Source organism: Moschus berezovskii, chromosome X (assembly GCF_049115385.1).
Source record: "Moschus berezovskii isolate FMDL1 chromosome X, NW_MosBer_1.0, whole genome shotgun sequence".
NCBI classification, from domain to species: Eukaryota; Metazoa; Chordata; class Mammalia; order Artiodactyla; family Moschidae; genus Moschus; species Moschus berezovskii.
The window spans coordinates 51,700,287-51,718,316 of NC_142488.1; the positions used below are offsets into that span (position 1 = coordinate 51,700,287).

Genomic DNA, 18,030 nt, shown 5'->3' on the forward strand with positions numbered 1-18,030 from the left:
CTGTCTAGCATATAAGGTCATTGTTACCATCTTTCTAAATTCCATAGATATGCGTTAATATACTGTATTGGTGTTTTTCTTTCTGACTTACTTCACTCTGTATAATAGGCTCCAGTTTCATCCACCACATTAAAACTGACTCCACTGTGTTCTTTTCAATAGCTGAGTGATATTCCATTGTGTATATGTACCACAACTTTCTTATCCATTCATCTCCCGATGGATAACTCGGTTGCTTCCATGTCCTAGCTATTGCAAACAATGCTGCGATGAACATTGGGATACACGTGTCTCTTTCAATTCTGGTTTCCTCGGTGTGTATGCCCAGCAGTGGGATTGGTGTTTCTTCTTATGTGAGCCCCACTTTCATGACCTCATCTAAATCTAATTGTCTCCAAAGGATTCATCTCGAAATATTATTTCATTGGCGGTTACCACTTCAACATACAGATTTGGTGGGAGACAGAGTTGAGTCTGTAGCAGAGGTAAAGATATCAACAGCTTTATGTCACAAAATCAGTATGTGAAAGCAGTAATTATCATTGGATGTGGGAAGTTCAGTTAACCTGTCTCACTCTTACAATGAACCTTATATTCTAGCTTTCCTCCTGCTTCTTGGCCACTCCACTCAGTTTTTTCCCCCCTTAGGCCCCTTCATTGTGTTTCTCCTCTGCATTTCATTTCTGTTTATGTCTCTCTTGTCCACCAGTGTTGTATTCGCATCATCCACCTCACATCACTGGTTATTTTGAGCATTGCAGATACATCCTGAAACATGGTAGGAATCAATGCATGTGTACTAAATGAAGGTATATTTTCTAATGACTGACAGGAAAACCATCTCCTCCATGTAGGAGTCAGTATATAGGTGTCATTTTTGTATCACCATACATAAAGCCTTGAGACTTGCTCCAGACACTGTAGGGCTGTGGCTCTGTCTTGGTACCCTGGTGACCTCTCATGTCCCCACGTAGGCTACATAGGCAAGGCTAAACTGCAGGCTGACTTGAATCTTGGCAGAAAACCTTCAGGTTGCTCTAGCAGCAAGGGGAGATGAGCAGCCTGGTGAAGAGCTGCTATGAGGCAATTTCTCACCTGCCTGCTTATCTTGCTGGAGGCTGACACGAGGTTGTTACTCATCCATCTCTGGTCTCAGTTGAACATAGGATGGTCTCCCTAGCCCCAGCTGAGAGTACAGCTGTGGACTACAGAACTTCTCATTGCCATAGAGCACAACTGTGGGCTCCTTCCTGGCAGAGAGACCCTCTACCTGCAGTGCCCGTTACTGAGGCCTTTCAATTCAGTGTCAAACCATGGGACGAGGAACAAGGCAACTGACACCAGGGCCATATTGCTTCTTCACTGTCTGAAAGTTAGAAACTGAATCCATTTGGGTTCATTGTCTCCTTACTGGTCAAAAAGGGAGACAAGCCAAACTAACAATTCCATGGTACACTGTGTGGCCCTGTAGCCCCTGCAGTGTTATTTAAGGACTGACTACCTGACTATGTGACAGAGTCTGGTGTTGAGTTGTGTGGTGTTGCATGACTAGAATATTGGCTTATTTTCTCTGTCATCACACACAGCAAGGAGCACAGTTGTCTCTACATACTATGACTTAGTGTAGCTTTCTCAGTCCTCTTGTACAAACCAACCTTAGAATGGATGCCATGTCTCATACCAGCTACACTGCTATTGAATCAATATATTTACTTAGACAAAATACGTTTCTGAAGCCCAATTCATTTTAAAAGTTAGCCTTATAGTCTACTTGAAATTAAACATCTGTGTCATTTGTGAGACAATTATAATTGTCAAGATAAATGAAATTAAACATTTTGAGTTTAAATGAACAAATGGAATAAAATAAGCCAAATCCATTTCCAATGTAACACCTACTTCATCTATGTTATCTTGTTTATTGTTCATTAAAAATATTTAGTGCAAAATTGTAATTTCTATTTTAGAAATGGGGAAACAGATCCAAAAGATGTAAATACCTTTCTTACCTTCACACAGTGTGTTAGAGCCAGTGTTGATACCCTTAGTTATGTCATGTGCTGTGCTTAGTCACTCAGTCATGTCCAACTCTTTATGACCCCATGGACTGTAGCCCGCCAGGCACCTCTGGCCATGGGGATTCTCCAGGCAAGAATACTGGAGTGAGTTGCCATGCCCTCCTCCAGGGGATCTTCCCAACCCAGGGATCGAACCCAGGTGTCCAACATTGCAGGCAGATTCTTTATCATCTGAGCCACCAGGGGAGCCCAGTTATGTCATGTCATAACCAATAAGGAGACAGAGCAGATAAGACTCAAGTCATTTTGTCTCAGGAAGTTCCCCTCATTCCTTTCCCTTTTCTTCCAGCTAGGACCTAATCTTTACAGGCAGCTCCATGACCTATGAGCTTTGTCACATACTTTTTGGTAAGATGGGATACTCAAACTTAAGTCACGTGGTAGATTTGAACCTCCCATTTTCTGTCCTTTTGGACCTGGATTTTCATATGTCTGTAAGGGCACAACAGTTGCTATTTATAATCCCCTGTTATTCCCTAAGCAGAGTGAATTCTGAGTAGGTCCTCTGTTGCAGAAATATTTTTTAGGTGCATGAAGATTCAGATGAGGGCTCAGAGATGTAAGCATCCTCTTATTATGTAATAATAAGGATATAAGTGAGGAATCAGACAGCTGGATGGCTCCCGAGATCTGATGACTATCAATTCAATGGAGGATGCTATAGAGAAGAAAAGACATTTGTGGCTGCTCTCTCCCTGCACCCCAAACACTTGGAAGGTAAGTCAGAAGTATGTGAAAGATCTGTTGCGGCATTTGCCATGGAAAACTTTTTTATTATTTATTTTTTAATTGAAGGATAATTGCTTTACAGAATTTTGTTGTTTTCTGTCTAACCTCAACATGAATCTGCCATTCAGTTCAGTTCAGTCGCTCAGTCGTGTCCGACCCTTTGCGACCCCATGAATCACAGCACGCCAGGCCTCCCTGTCCATCACCAACTCCCGGAGTTCACTCAAACTCATGTCCATAGAGTTGGTGATGCCATCCAGCCATCTCATTCTTCGTCGTCCCTGTCTCCTCCCGCCCCCACCCTTTCCCAGCATCAGAGTCTTTTCCAGTGAGTCAACTCTTCGCATGAGGTGGCCAACGTATTGGAGTTTCAGCTTTAGCATCAGTCCTTCCATGCCCTCCCTCCTGAACCCCCTATATCCCTCCCCATCCCACCCCTCCAGGTTGACACAGAGCCCCTGTTTGAGTTTCCTAAGCCAAACAGTAAACTTCCATTGCCCATCTATTTTACACATGGCAATGGAAGTTTCCAAGTTACTCTTTACAAACATCTCATCCCCTCCTACCCTCTCCCCATGTTCATAAGTCTGTTCTCTATGTCTGTTTCTCCACTGATGCCCTGTGAATAAATTCTTCAGTACCACTTTTCTAGATTCTGTATATGTGCAATAGAATATGATATTTATCTTTCACTATCTGACTTACTTCACTCTGTATAATAAGTTCTAGGTTTAGCCACCTCATTAGAACTGACTCAAAGGCGTTCCTTTTTTAGGCTAAATAATATCCCCTTGTGTATATGTACTAGACTTCTTTATCCATTCATCTGCTGATGGACATCTAGCTTGATTCCATGTTCTACCTATTATAAATACTGCTGGATTGAACAATGGGATACATGGGTCTTTTTCAGTTTTGGTTTCCTCAGGGTATAGGCCTAGGAGTGGGATTGCAGGGTCATATATGGTGGTTTTATTCCTAGTGTTTTAAGGAATCTCCATATTGACTTCCACAGTGGCTGTATTAATTTACATTCCCACCAACAGGGCACCCTCGCCAGCATTTAATGTTTGTAGACTTTTGATGATGGCCATTCTGACCGGAGTGGGGTGATATATCATTGTAGTTTTGATTTGCGTTTCTCTAATAATGAGCAATGTTGAGCATCTTTTCATGTGTTTGGTAGCCATCTATGTGTTTTCTTTGGAGAAATGTCTGTTTAGGTCTTTTCCCCACTTTTTAATTGGGTTCTTTGTTTTCCTGGCATTGAGTTGTATGAGCTACTTGTATATTTTGGAAAATAATCCTTTGTCAGTTGTTTAATTTGCTATTGTTTTCTCCCATTCTGAGGGTTGTCTTTTCACCTCACTTATACTTTCCTTTCGGAGAAGGCAATGCCAAGCCACTCCAGTACTCTTGCCTGGAAAATCCCATGGATTGAGGAGCTTGGTGGGCTGCAGTCCATGGGGTCGCTAGGGGTAGGACACGACTGAGCGACTTCACTTTCACTTTTCACTTTCACACATTGGAGAAGGAAATGGCAACCCACTCCAGTGTTCTTGCCTGGAGAAGCCCAGGGACAGGGGAGCTTGGTGGGCTTCCATCTATGGGGTCACACAGAGTCGGACACGACTGAACTGACTTAGCAGCAGCAGCAGCAGCATACTTTCCTTTGCTGTGCAAAGGCTTTTAAGTTTAATCAGGTCCCACTTTTTTCCTTTTCTTTTATTTCCATTACTCTAGGAGGTGGGTCATAGAGCATCTTGCTTTGATTTATGTCTCCGAGTATTCTGCCTATGTTTTCCTCTAAGAGTTTTATAGTTTCTGGTCTTACATTTACGTCTTTAACCCATTTTGAGTTTATCTTTGTGTATGGTGTTAGGAAGCATTCTAATGTCATTCTTTTACATGTAGCTGTCCAATTTTTCCAGCACCATTTTTTGAAGAAGCTGTCTTTGCCCCATTGTATATTCTTGCCTCCTTTGTCAAAAATAAGGTACCCATAGGTGCATGGATTTATTTCTAGTCTTTCTGTCTTGTTCCATTGGTCTATATTTCTGTTTTTGTGCCAATACGATACTGTCTCGATGACTGTAGCTTTGTAGTATAATCTGAAGTCAGGAAGTTTGATTCCTCCAGCTCCATTCTTCTTTCTCAAGACTGCTTTGGCTGTTCGTGGTCTTTTGTGTTTCCATATGAATTGTGAAATTTCTTGTTGTAGTTCTGTGAAAAATACCATTGGTAATTTGATAGGGATTGCATTAAATCTGTAGAATGCATTTGGTAGTAGAGTCATTTTCACAATATTGATTCTTCCTACCCACAAACATGGATATCTCTCCATCTGTTTCTGCCATCTTTGATTTCTTTCCTGAATGTCTTATAATTTTCTGAGTACAATTCTTTTGTCTCCTTAGGTAAGTTTATTCCTAGATATTAATTCTTTTTGTTGCAATGGTGAATGGGACTGATTCCTTAAATTCTCTTTCTGGATTTTCATTGTTAGTATATAGAACTGCAAGAGATTTCTGTCTATCGATTTTGTATCCTGCAACCTTGCTAAATTCACTGATTAGCTCTAGTAATTTTCTGATACTATCTTTAGGGCTTTCCATGTACAGTATCATGTCATCTGCAAACAACGAGAGCTTTACCTCTTTTATTTTCTGGATTCCTTTTACTTCTGTTTCTTCCCTGACTACTATAGCTAGGACTTCCAGAACTATGTTGTATAATAGTGGTGAAAGTGGACATCCTTGTCTCATTCCTGACCTTAGGGGGAATGCTTTCAGTTTTTCATCATTGAAAATAATGTTTGCTCTAGGCTTATCATATATGGCCTTTACTATGTTGATGTAGGTTCCTTCTATGTCCATTTTCTGAACAGTTTTAATCATAAATGGGTACTGAATTTTGTCAAATCTTTTTCTGCATCTCTTGAGATGATGATATGGATTTTACCTTTCAATTTTTTAATATGGTGTATCACATTGATTGATTTGTGTATGTTGAAGAATCCTTGCATACCTGGAATAAACCCTACTTGATCATGGTGTATGAGGCTTTTGATGTGTTGCTGAATTCTGCTAAAATTTTGTTGAGGATTTTTGTATCTATGCTCATAAGTGATATTGGCCTGTAGTTTTCCTTTTTTTTTTTCTGTTGTCTTTGTCTGGTTTTGGTATCAGGGTGATGGTGGCCTCATAGAATGAGTTTAGAAGTATTCCATCCTCTGCAATTTTTTGAAAGAGTTTTAGAAGGACAGGCATTAGCTCTTCTCTAAATGTTTGATAGAATTCTCCTGTGAAGCCATCCGATCCTGGGCTTTTGTTTTTCAGAAGATTTTGGATCACAGCCTCAATTTCAGTGCTTGTAAGTGGGTTGTTCATAATTTCCATTTCTTCCTGGTTCAGTCTTGGAAGATTGAACTTTTCCAAGAATCTGTCCATTCCATCCAGGTTATCCATCTTATTGCCATATAGTTGTTCATAATAGTCTTTTATAATCCTTTGTATTTCTGCATTGTCTGTTGTAACCTCTCCTTTTTCATTTCTAATTTTGTTTATTTGATTCTTCTCTCTTTTGTTCTTGAAGATCCTGACTAAAGCTTTGTCAGTTTTATTCTCTCAAAGAATCAGCTTTTAGTTTTATTAACCTTTACTATTGTTTCATCCATTTATTTTTCACTATTCCTGCTCGGATTGTTATGTTTCTCTCCTTCTGCTATTTTTGGGGATCTTTTCTTCTTCTTTTTCCAGTTGTTTTAGGTGTAAAGTTAGGCTGTCTATTCAGTGTTTTTCTTGTTTCTTGAGGTAGGATTGTATTGCTGTAAATTTCCCTCTTAGAATTGCTTTTGCTGCATCCCATAGGTTTTGAGTTGTGATTTCATTGTCATTTGTTTCTAGAAATTTTTATGATTTTCCTTTTGATTTCTACAGTAAATTGTTGGTTATTTAGAGACCTGTGGTTTAATCTCCATGTGTTTGGGTTTCTTAACAGTTTTTGTCTTGATATTTATATCTAGTCTCATAGTATTGTGGTCAGAGAAGATGCTTGAGACAATTTCAGTTTTCTTAAATTTACTGAACTTTGTTTTGTGACCCAAGATGTGGTCTATCCTGGAGATGTTCCATGTGAACTTGAGAAGAAGGCGTATTCTTCTGCATTTGGATGGAATGTCCTGAAGCTATCAATGAGATCCATCTCATCTAATGTATCATTTAACACTTGTGTTTCCTTATTAATTTTCTGTTTTGATGATCTGTCCATTGGTGTGAATAGGGAGTTAAAGTCTCCTACTACTTTTGTGTTACTGTCAATTTCTCCTTTCATGTCTGTTAGTGTTGTCTTTTGTATTGGGGTGCTCCTTTGTTGGGTGCATCAGTTCAGTTCAGTTCAGTCACTCAGTCGTGTCCGACTCTTTGCGACCCCATGAATCACAGCACGCCAGGCCTCCCTGTCCAACACCCACTCCCAGAGTTCACTCAAACTCATGTCCATCGAGTCAGTTATGCCATCAACCCATCTCATTCTGTCGTCCCTTTCTCCTCCTGCCCCCAATCCCCCCCAGCATCAGAGTCTTTTGCAATGAGTCAACTCTTCGCCTGAGGTGGCCAAAGTATTGGAGTTTCAGCTTTAGCATCAGTCCTTCCAATGAACACCCAGGACTGATCTCCTTTAGAATGGACTGGTTGGATCTCCTTAAAATTGTTATGTCTTCCTCTTGGATTGATCCCTTGATCATTAGGTAGTGTCCTTCCTTACCTCTTGTAATCTTTACTTCAAGGTCTATTTTGTCTGATATGAGGATTGCAACTCCAGCTTTCTTTTGCTTCCCATTTGTGTGGAATATATGTTTCCAACCTCTCATTTTCAGTCTATATGTGTCTTGAGGACTGAAGTGGGTATCCTGTAGACAGCATATATTTGGGTCTTGTTTTTGCATCCATTCAGCCAGTCTGTGCCTCTTGATTGGAGCATTTAATCCATTTACATTTAAAGTAGTTATTGATATTTATGTTCCTATTGCCATTTTCGTAATTGTTTGGGGTTGATTTTGTAGATCTTTTTTCTTCTCTTGTATTTCTTGACTATATAAGTCCCTTTAACATTTGTTGTAAAGCTGGTTTGGTGGTAGTGAAGTTTCTTAATTTTGCTTATCGGAAAAGCTTTTTATTTCTCCATCAGTTTTGAATGAGATATTTGCTGGGTAGAGTAATCTTGTCTGTAGATCTTTCTCTTTTAGTACGTTAAATATATCCTGCATTCCCTTCTGGCCTGCAGAGTTTCTGCTGAAAGATCAGTTGTTAAATGTACTGGGTTTCCATTTTATGTTACTTGTTGCTCAGATTTTAATCTGGCCCTACACCTGCCTGTTCTTGCCTCCAGTGTCCACAGCTATCAGAACTACTGCGTTTCCTTTAGTGGCAGCTCCCAATGTCCTTTAATATCTTCCATAGAGAGTCTGTCTAGTTGATCATGTGGATTTAATCTGCAGATTGTGCAGCTGTTGGGAAGCTTTTGGGTCTTCTTCCTTACCTACACAGCCCCTGGGTTTCATTTGTGGTTTTATTTCCACCTCTGCACGTGGGTTGTCCACTGGATTTTGCTCCTGAGGCTGCACTGGAAGACTTGGGTTTGCCCCTATGAGAGCCAACTGTGGAGGTGTTGCAGCTGCTTGGGTCACAGGGGTTCTGGCAACACCAGGTACTCAGGGGAGTTGGCGGTAGGGCAGAAGGAAATACAGTGCTCTAGAAGGGTATGGCAACCAGTATTACCAAATACGCTCCAGTGTTCTTGCCTGGAGAACCCCCTGACAGAGAAGCCAGGCAGGCCACAGTCTACAGGGTCGCAAAGTGTTGGACACGACCAAAGCAACTCTGCGTGCATAGATGCAAGACGTTTTTTTTGCCTGTGGCAGCTCTGCCCCAGTGACAGTTGGCACAGCTGCTTGGCTTCTGTGGATCCTGGTGAAAGGTTGTTGTTGACCCACGAAAAGATGCCACGATTCTTGGCCTCCTGAGGAGAAGAATTCAATCCGGGGTCAGAGATGAGGCTTGATCGCTTAGAGCTTTTGTCTAATAAAGTTTTATTAAAATATAAAGAAGATAGGAAAAGCTTCTGATATAGGCATCAGAAGGGGGCAGAAAGAGTACCCCCCTGCTAGTCTTCAGCTGGATGTTATATAGTCACTAGCAGTCTGTTAATGAAAGAAAGGAATGTCTTAAATCTCAGAATGGCACCAGGCCCCTCATCCATAAGATGTATTTTGGGATAATCTTAGCACCAGATGATTCATCCTGGGCCATAAAACGATTGACTTGAATCTTGTAGAAGGACAGATTACCAGATAGTTTCATTTACATAGATTAGGGGAACAATGTCTGAGTATAACATACTGGTTCTGAGTCAGTAGGTTCAGATGACAAGTAGGTTCTGAGCCATTAGGAGGAACCGACTTGAAGACAGAGTTTGGGGTAAATGCATAGTACATTAACATAGCTTAAGACAAACACTCCCATAAGAAAAATGCATTGGTTAACTCAAGGTTTGAGAATAGTTAACATCAGAGGAAACCAGGTGTCATAATGGCAACACAGTATTTTAAGAAAATTTAGGAGACTTTAAGAGAAACCTCCTTTTAAAATTTGTATAGAGAAGGAAAAATATAGGTAGTTTGTTTCCTCCTGCCACTTAAAAGAGATAAAAATGTCTGACACTTGCAGCCTATTTCCTCCGTTTGGAGACCCCTGGCCTTCCTGCCTGTTACCCTCTCACTGGCGGCACCCAGCGTTCAGGGACATGGACTAACTCTGCCGCAGAAGTTAATGCCCTCTCAGAGTCTTTTTGTTTGGCCTCTTGTAGCTGGTGATGAGAAGGCCTCTTTGGCCAGTCTTTCTCTGTATCTCCGCCCGTTCAGGCACTTAGAGGGCTCCCTTGCCTGGGGTCCTTCTCTGTTGTTCAGTGCATCAGGCACATAGAGGATCCCCCCTGGCTGGGTTCCTACTCTGTATATTGGCACGACAGGCACTTGAAAGAGCACCCTGGGTGCGGTCCTACTCTGTAGTTCAGTGCATCACGCACTCTCTGGGTCAGCCTCTCTACTGCTCAGCGGCCAATGCCAGTGTGCGGGGAGGGAGGCCACAGTGATGGCTCCACCCCCCCCACACGTGACTCAGCAGTATCGCCTTGCTTCCATGGCTGCCTGGCTTTCCTCCACAGGCATTTCCCACCAGAATCTCCTCCTTCACATCCCCTCCATCATTTCTCCACCATCAAGAGGGGCTCTCAACCTGGGATTGCTCCACAATCCCTAAACTCCAGCTCCCAGAGACTGCAACTTCCAGGGCACCTGCATCCCTGTCCAGGGTATGTATGGATGTGGCAAGGATGTATGATTTTCATTCCCTTTAGGCTTCCACATATCAGCCGTTTTACTCTCAGCCTTAATTGTTTCTCTTCTGACTCAGACAATTGCCCCAATGCAGGGATTAGACCCCTGCTTCAGTTCCCCCACCCACCCAGGGCAGGTCCAGTCTTACTGACACGTCTGTTTTCCCCCCTAGTTCCTTCATCCTACTGAGTTTTACGTGGCTCTGTGGAACAACAGACTGGTTCCAAATAGGAAAAGGAGTACATCAAGGTTGTATATTGTCATCCTGCTTATTTAACTTATATAAGGAGTACATCATGAGGAACGCTGGGCTGGAAGAAGCACAAGCTGGAATCAAGATTGCTGGGAGAAATATCAATCACCTCAGATATGCAGATGACACCACCCTTATGGCAGAAAGTGAAGAGGAACTCAAAAGCCTCTTGATGAAAGTGAAGGAGGAGAGTGAAAAGGTTGGCTTGAAGATCAAGATTCAGAAAACTAAGATCATGGCATCTGGTCCCATCACTTCATGGGAAATAGATGGGAAAACATTGGAAACAGTGTGAGACTTTATTTTTTGGGGCTCCAAAATCACTGCGGATACTGATTGCAGCCATGAAATTAAAAGACGCTTACTCCTTGGAAGGAAAGTTATGACCAACCAAGATAGTATATTAAAAAGCAGAGACATTACTTTGCCAACAAAGGATCATCTAGTCAAAGCTATGGTTTTCCCGTGGTCCTGTATGGATGTGAGAGTTGGACTGTGAAGAAAGCTGATCACCGAAGAATTGATGCTTTTGAACTGTGGTGCTGGAGAAGACTCTTGAGAGTCCCTTGGACTGCAAGGAGATCCAACCAGTCCATTCTAAAGGAGATCAATCCTGGGTGTTCATTGGAAGGACTGATGCTAAAGCTGATGCTCAAATACTTTGGCCACCTCATGCGACGAGTTGACTCACTGGAAAAGAGTCTGATGCTGGGAGGGATTGGGGGCAGGAGGAGACGGGGACGACCGAGAATGAGATGGCTGGATGGCATCAGCGACTCGGTGGACATGAGTTTGAGTGAACTCCAGGAGTTGGTGATGGACAGGGAGGCCTGGCATGCTGTGATTCATGGGATTGCAACGAGTTGGACACGACTGAGCGACTGAACTGAACTGAATATATATATGCTGCTGCTGCTAAGTCACTTCAGTCGTGTCCGACTCTGTGTGACCCCATAGACGGAAGCCCACCAGGCTCCCCCGTCCCTGGGATTCTCCAGGCAAGAACACTGGAGTGGGTTGCCATTTCCTTCTCCAATGTGTGAAAGTGAAAAGTGAAAGTGAAGTCGCTCAGTCGTGTCCGACCCTTAGCGACCCCACGGACTGCAGCCTACCAGGCTCCTCCATCCATGGGATTTTCTAGGCAAGAGTACTGGAGTGGCTTGCCATTGCCTTCTCCGGAATATATATATATATGTATGTATGTATGTATTAACATATAGATTACTCCTAAACACTACGTCATGAACAAATTTTTTTATCCCTAGAAGTGAGAGGGTGGTTTATGTAATTCACTATATAATTCACAATGTAATTCACAACATTAATGGAAAAATTGAGGGGAAAAATTTTGTGATCATCTCAATTGATGAAAATTAATCTATATTCAAGACAGGAAACTAGGAATAGAATGGAACTTTCTCTGATAAAATATATCTACAAAAAAGCAAAGTAAACAGGTTGAAATGGAGAACATTTTTCATTTCCTACCAGGAAAAATACCGATTATCACCTGTTTTAATCAAGACTATTCTGGCTAGTTTTGCTTAGTGCTGCCAAATGAGAAAAGATATAAGGCTTAAGGCACTACAAATTGTTAATATTCAAATATAATAGTATATTTTGAAAAGCAAAAAGGATCTAGATATAAATTTTTGGAATTAATATGCATATATAGAGGAACTGTTGGACAGAAAATATATAAACAAACATTCTATCTCTACATACATGCTGAACTTGGCAATAAAAATCACACACCATGAACTTTCAATAACATTAAATACCCAGAAATAAATTTAACAAAAAAAAATGCAAGTAGAAAAAGAAACTTTATTAACAGAACTTTAACAGTCAAACCTCGAATAGCCAAAGCAATCTTGAAGAAGAAAAATGGAACTGGAGGAATTAACCTGCCAGACTTCAGGCTCTACTACAAAGCCACGGTCATGAAGACAGTATGGTACTGGCACAAAGACAGAAACATAGATCAATGGAACAAAATAGAAAGCCCAGAGATAAATCCACGCACCTATTACACCTTATCTTTGACAAAGGAGGCAAGAATATAAAATGGACAAAAGACACTGTCTTTAACAAGTGGTGTTGGGAAAACATGTCAGCCACTTGTAAAAGAATGAAACTAGAACACCTTATAACACCATACACAAAAATAAACTCAAAATGGATTAAAGATCTAAATGTAAGACCAGAAAATATAAAACTCCTAGAGGAGATCATAGGCAAAACACTCTCCAACATAAATCACAGCAGGATCCTCCATGACCCACCTCCCAGAATATTGAAAATAAAAGCAAAAATAAACAAATGGAACCTAATTAAAATTAAAAGCTTCTGCACAGCAAAGGAAACTATAAGCAAGATGAAAAGACAGCCTGCAGAATGGGAGAAAATAGTAGCAAATGAAAAAACTGACAAAGAATTAATCTCCAAAATATACAAGCAGCTCCTGCAACTCAATTCCAGAAAAAAAAAAAAAACGACCCAATCAAAAAATTGGCCAAAGAACTAAACAGACATTTCTCCAAAGAAGACATAAAGATGGCTAAAAAACACATGAAAAAATGCTCAACATCCCTCATAATCAGAGAAATGCAAGTCAAAACCACAGTGAGATACCATTTCACATCAGTCAGAATGGCTGCTATCCAAAAGTCTACATGCAATAAATGCTGGAGAGGGTGTGGAGAAAAGGGAACCCTCTTACACTGTTGCTGGGAATGCAAACTAGTACAGCCACTAAGGAGAACAGTGTGGAGATTCCTCAAAAAACTGGAAATAGAACTGCCATATGATCCACCAATCGCACTCCTGGGCATTCACACCGAGGAAACCAGAATTGAAAGAAACACATGTACTTCAGTGTTCATTGCAGCACTGTTTATAATACTGAGGACATGGAAGCAACATAGATGTCCGTCTGCAGAAGAATGGATAAGAAAGCTTTGGTACATATACACAATGGGGTATTATTGAGCCATTAAAAAGAATACTTTTGAATCAGTTCTAATGAGGTGGATGAAATTGGAGCCTATTATAGAGAATGAAGTAAGCCAGAAAGAAAAACACCAATACAGTATACTAATGCATATATATGGAATTTAAAAGATGGTAACCTTAACCCTGTATACGAGACAGCAAAAGAGACACACGTGTATAGAATAGTCTTTGGGACTCTGTGGGAGAGGGTGAGGGTGGGATGATTTGGGAGAATGGCATTGAAACATGTATATTATCATACGTGAAACGAATAGCCAGTCCAGGTTCGTGGCATGATAAAGGATGCTCGGGGCTGGTGCATGGGGATGACCCAGAAGGTGGATATGGGGAGGAGGGAGGTGGGAGGGGGTTTCAAGAAGGGGAACACATAGACACCCAGGGTGGATTCATGTCAATGTATGGCAAAACCAACCAATATAATATTGTAAAGTAATTAGCCTCCAATTAAAAAAAAATAGTTGGCTTAAAACTCCATATTCAGAAAATTAAGATCACGACATCTGGTCCCATCACTTCATGGCAAATACATGGGGAAACAGTGGAAACAGTGACAGACTTTATTTTGGGGGGCTCCAAAATCACTGCAGATGGTGATTGCAGCCATCAAATTAAAAGAGGCTTGCTGCTTGGAAGAAAAATTAGGACCAACCTAGACTGCATGTTAAAAGCAGAAACATTACTTTCCCATAGAAGTCCATCTAGTTAAGGCTATGGTTTTCCCAGTAGCATGTATGTATAGTCCCAGAGGTGGACTATAAAGAAAGCTGAGTGCCGAAGAATTGATGCTTTCAAACTGTGCTGTTGGAGAAGACTCTTGAGAGTACCTTAGACTGCAAGGAGGTCCAACCAGTCCATCCTAAAGGAAATCAGTCCTGAACATTCACTGGAAGGACTGATGCTGAAACTGAAACTCCAATACTTTGGCCACCTGATGCGAAGAACTAACTCATTTGAAAAGACCCTGATGTTGGGAAAGATTGAAGGCAGGAGGACAAGGGATGACAGAGGATGAGATGGTTGGATGGCATCACTGATTCAATGGACATGAGTTTGAGTAAACTCCGGGAGTTGGCGATGGACAGGGAGGCCTGGCATGCTGCAGTCCACAGAGAGCATGCTTCTCTCAAGGAGTCGGACACGACTGAACGACTGAACTGAACTGAGAGTTGGAATTGTCTAAGATGGTTAGGGTCTGTGTCCTCAGGTGTGATGTATTTGAGCTGTTTTGGGTTGCTGTCCAGGATGAGTGCTCTCTGAACTGTTCGTGGATCTCTGTCCCAGGCATGAAGCCTCTGAACTCTTTGGGAGGGTTTTGTCCAGAGGGTTGGGTCTCTGAGCTGTTCATGTATCTGCATATGAGAATAGTCTTAAGAGGAAGTCTGGATGGACCCCATTCTCATGGGTCTTAGAAGTAGACCTGTGATATCACACTTACTGAGATTTCTACCATGCCTCCCTACAGAGGTAAAAGCTTGTGGCCCCATCCTCAGGGAGGGCAAGTCATGTGCAGTACACGGGAGGCTGCAGTAACAATACTGATAAGAACAATACTTCCTCACATGACTACCACCTTTGATAGCGGCCCTGTGAAAAAACTGTGATTGTCACTCAGACAATCTGCCCAACCCACGACAAAGAGGCCACCATTTGCAGATGGGAGCCCAAGGCCCAGTGCAGATGGAAGGTCTCGGCTCATGAGGACAGGAGGAACTGGATGCAGGCTTGGGCTCCTTGGAGGAGGCAGGGAAGACTCAGCAGAACCCTGGCCAGGTAGTGGGGGAGGGGGGCACTGGCACAGGCCACAAGGACCCCGTGACTGTCTCATTGTCAGGATATGTCTCTGTGTCTCCCCATCACACACCCAGCTTCTTGCCTGATATATGGAATGTAATCTGTACATTCCCTGGGGATGTGGTGGTGGAAAATACAGAGGTGAACCTCCAAGCAGTTGGGGAGAAACCTCACATTCACCAATTTGCATGAGGCTCCACCACAAATGCAGAGATCCCTGCCTCTCTTTCCCGCATCAAAGCATTCATTGAGACTGAGGTAAGCAGGAGGGCAGACAGAGCTGGACAGGTTGTGAGGGACCCTGTGTACAGCATGAGCCTCCCCATCACTGGAACATCTCCATGTCTTGATCAGGACAGAGAATCGTGATGTGTGCCAAGGGAGCATGATTAAGACGCAGGCCAGGGGCAACAGAATCATTTCTTAGAGACAGTCCCTGGTGGGGAGCAGTATCTTTTCTCCTGTAGAGATAGGTACATCATCCAGTAGCAGAGCTGGGGGCCCATAGGTGGGTGCTAATTGGGGATCCTTTGTTGCCAGAAACAGTCTCTCTGACCCTGTCCAATGTTCTATCTTTGTCTTTCTGCCTGCCATCTGTGCCTGTTATATTCTCCCTCTTTGTCTTTACAAGACTGACTGTGACCTCACTCATTCCGTGAGGGTCCTTCCTCGGTCTCTCCTGAGGGTATCATCAATTGACACGGATGTTCACTGGGAGCAGTAGGGGGGGACTCCCCTTGACTGTAGGGGATTCAAGGAAAGGCATGTTCAACTGCAGAGGCTCTGTGGTTTTCCTGGGATGAATCTAGAGCTCCTCAACAATCATTGTGTGATCTGGGCCTCTGAAAGAACCCTGGGGGTTTCTCTGGTAAGAAACCTCCTGTGGATCAAGTCAAAGTTCCCCTTATGGCCAGATGGCCCTAAGGGGCCCGCCCCTCATCACCACTCTCATCGGATCTCCTGGCTTTCCCTCCATCATGCTGTGACAGTCCCATAGACATCCTCACTCTTTTCATACACACTACACTGAGTTCCACTCCCCAGTTTCTCCACTGGCCTTAACTCTGTCTGGGATACTTTTCGCCGAGATAGGCATCTCCTCTAGGATTTTGCTCAAATGTCACAATCTTAGAAGGAACTTCCCTGGCCACTCTTTCTAGATATCATCCCCTCTCTCTATTTCACTATCCCAGTTTAATGTTAATCACAGCAGTTATGAACACCCGATAAATTACTCATCTTTTGGGGCTATATGACCCCAAAACAATGTAAGTTCCATGAAGCCAAAGTTGATTTTCTCTTTCCTATCACACATAGTTGTGCTTGACAGAAACTGTGAAGAGGATGAATGTCGAAATGAACAAGTAAATTTAAACTTGTTGAGAGAGGCATAGCTAGACAGGCTGGGGATTCTGCTAGAGAACATATTCAGGGAGTACATGGTCTTTATCTCAGCTACGCAGTGTCCTTGGGTCCCCTCGGAGTTGACCCCTTTCCTAACAGAATGGAAAATCCTGTTGTCCTTCTCACATATTACTCGCAGTCAACGACAGAGGCCTTCCCCACTCCACACCTTCAGATCCCAGTCCGAAAATTTCTCTCCCCTGCCCGCTGCGGGACTGCGGCTGGGTTTCCCCATTGAGACCTATTCTGTATTAAACAGGAAAGCACAAACAAGCACAATGCCCAGCACACAGAAAATGCTTTCAATGCTTCCTGATAGGACAGTGGCCACTACACAGAAGTAATCTTCAGTTTCGGAAGACATTTTTCTGAGTCCAAGATTGCAGCAATCGGTGGGGTATTCATCCTAACTTTGCCTTTCCGCCCTTGGAGGATCACCCTCTAATGGTCCACCGGCATCTACATCGGCTGTTCCCCAGTCTCACCACCAAGGGGCGCGCGAGATGAAACAGTTCTGTCCTGGGATGGCCCAGTGACGGGTAGCGGTAAGAACACCCACTCTGGAAGGTACCATTCGAGAGGGCGTATGACAACAAATAGAGTACCTTTCCACCGCCTCGGGCATTGACCAGAGTTCCTAGCGGAGGCACCCATGGCACCACTGGGTCCATTCCCATTCGCTCTATTCCGTCTTCCCGATGCATTTGAGTCCGATTGACACCGGTGTTAAGCGGCAACTGTCTTCGTCACGTTTCCAATTCCACCCCTTCCTTTCTACATGGTTACATCCAAGGGGGGACGGCTACGGAGCGAGATGGGCTGCCAGTTTGGGGTAAGGCGTCACGGAAGCGTTCTGGGCATTGATTGGTCACCGCGTGATCGCCGGAATTAGCTCTTCCAGGGCGCGAATAGGCGCCGGAAGTCCCGTGACTTCCGTCCTGCTTCGTCTCTTGGCCAGTTCCAATTGGCTGGCTGGCTGTTACAGGTACTGGGGCCGAAGAGCTGGAACTGAGGGACAGAGGCGTGTTGTGGTGCGCGGCTTTTTAGAGCATACCATTTTTTTCAGAGTTTTCTTGCTCTTCCCGAAGGGGTCGAATAGCTGCCCTGGTTAGGGGCGAGGTTTGGCGCAGTCTCTGGCTGTGCATGGTGACGGCGTTTCAGTCTTGTTTAACTCTCGCTCAGTCTGGATCTTGTGGCAGCCCACGGTCATTCACACAAATGCATGCAATTCATGTCCAGAGAGAGGTCTCTGAGGTTGCTGTCTCTCCCTGGAGAGTAACCTGTGTCAGGGAGCCTGGGCTTGTGTATCTCTGCGTGTGACAACACAGGTGCTGTCTGGGTACATTTGATCTCCTTTAGCCTTTGGG

General features: G+C 43.1%; 1 protein-coding gene across 2 annotated transcripts in view; it reads right to left on the bottom strand.

The window, feature by feature from the left end:
* LOC148773305 (X antigen family member 3-like) overlaps positions 1 to 17,814 on the bottom strand; it is a 56,710-nt gene extending 38,896 nt beyond the window's left edge. Inside the window, exon 1 of one of the 2 annotated variants that reach the window (XM_088833827.1) lies at positions 17,269 to 17,814. In XM_088833827.1, coding sequence (XP_088689953.1) covers positions 17,269 to 17,317 — 49 coding nt within the window. In that variant the 5' untranslated portion in view covers positions 17,318 to 17,814. The remainder of the gene's footprint in view (positions 1 to 17,268) is intronic. The other variant, XM_088833826.1, reaches the window with a different exon arrangement.
* Between the last annotated feature and the right edge of the window lie 216 nt (positions 17,815 to 18,030).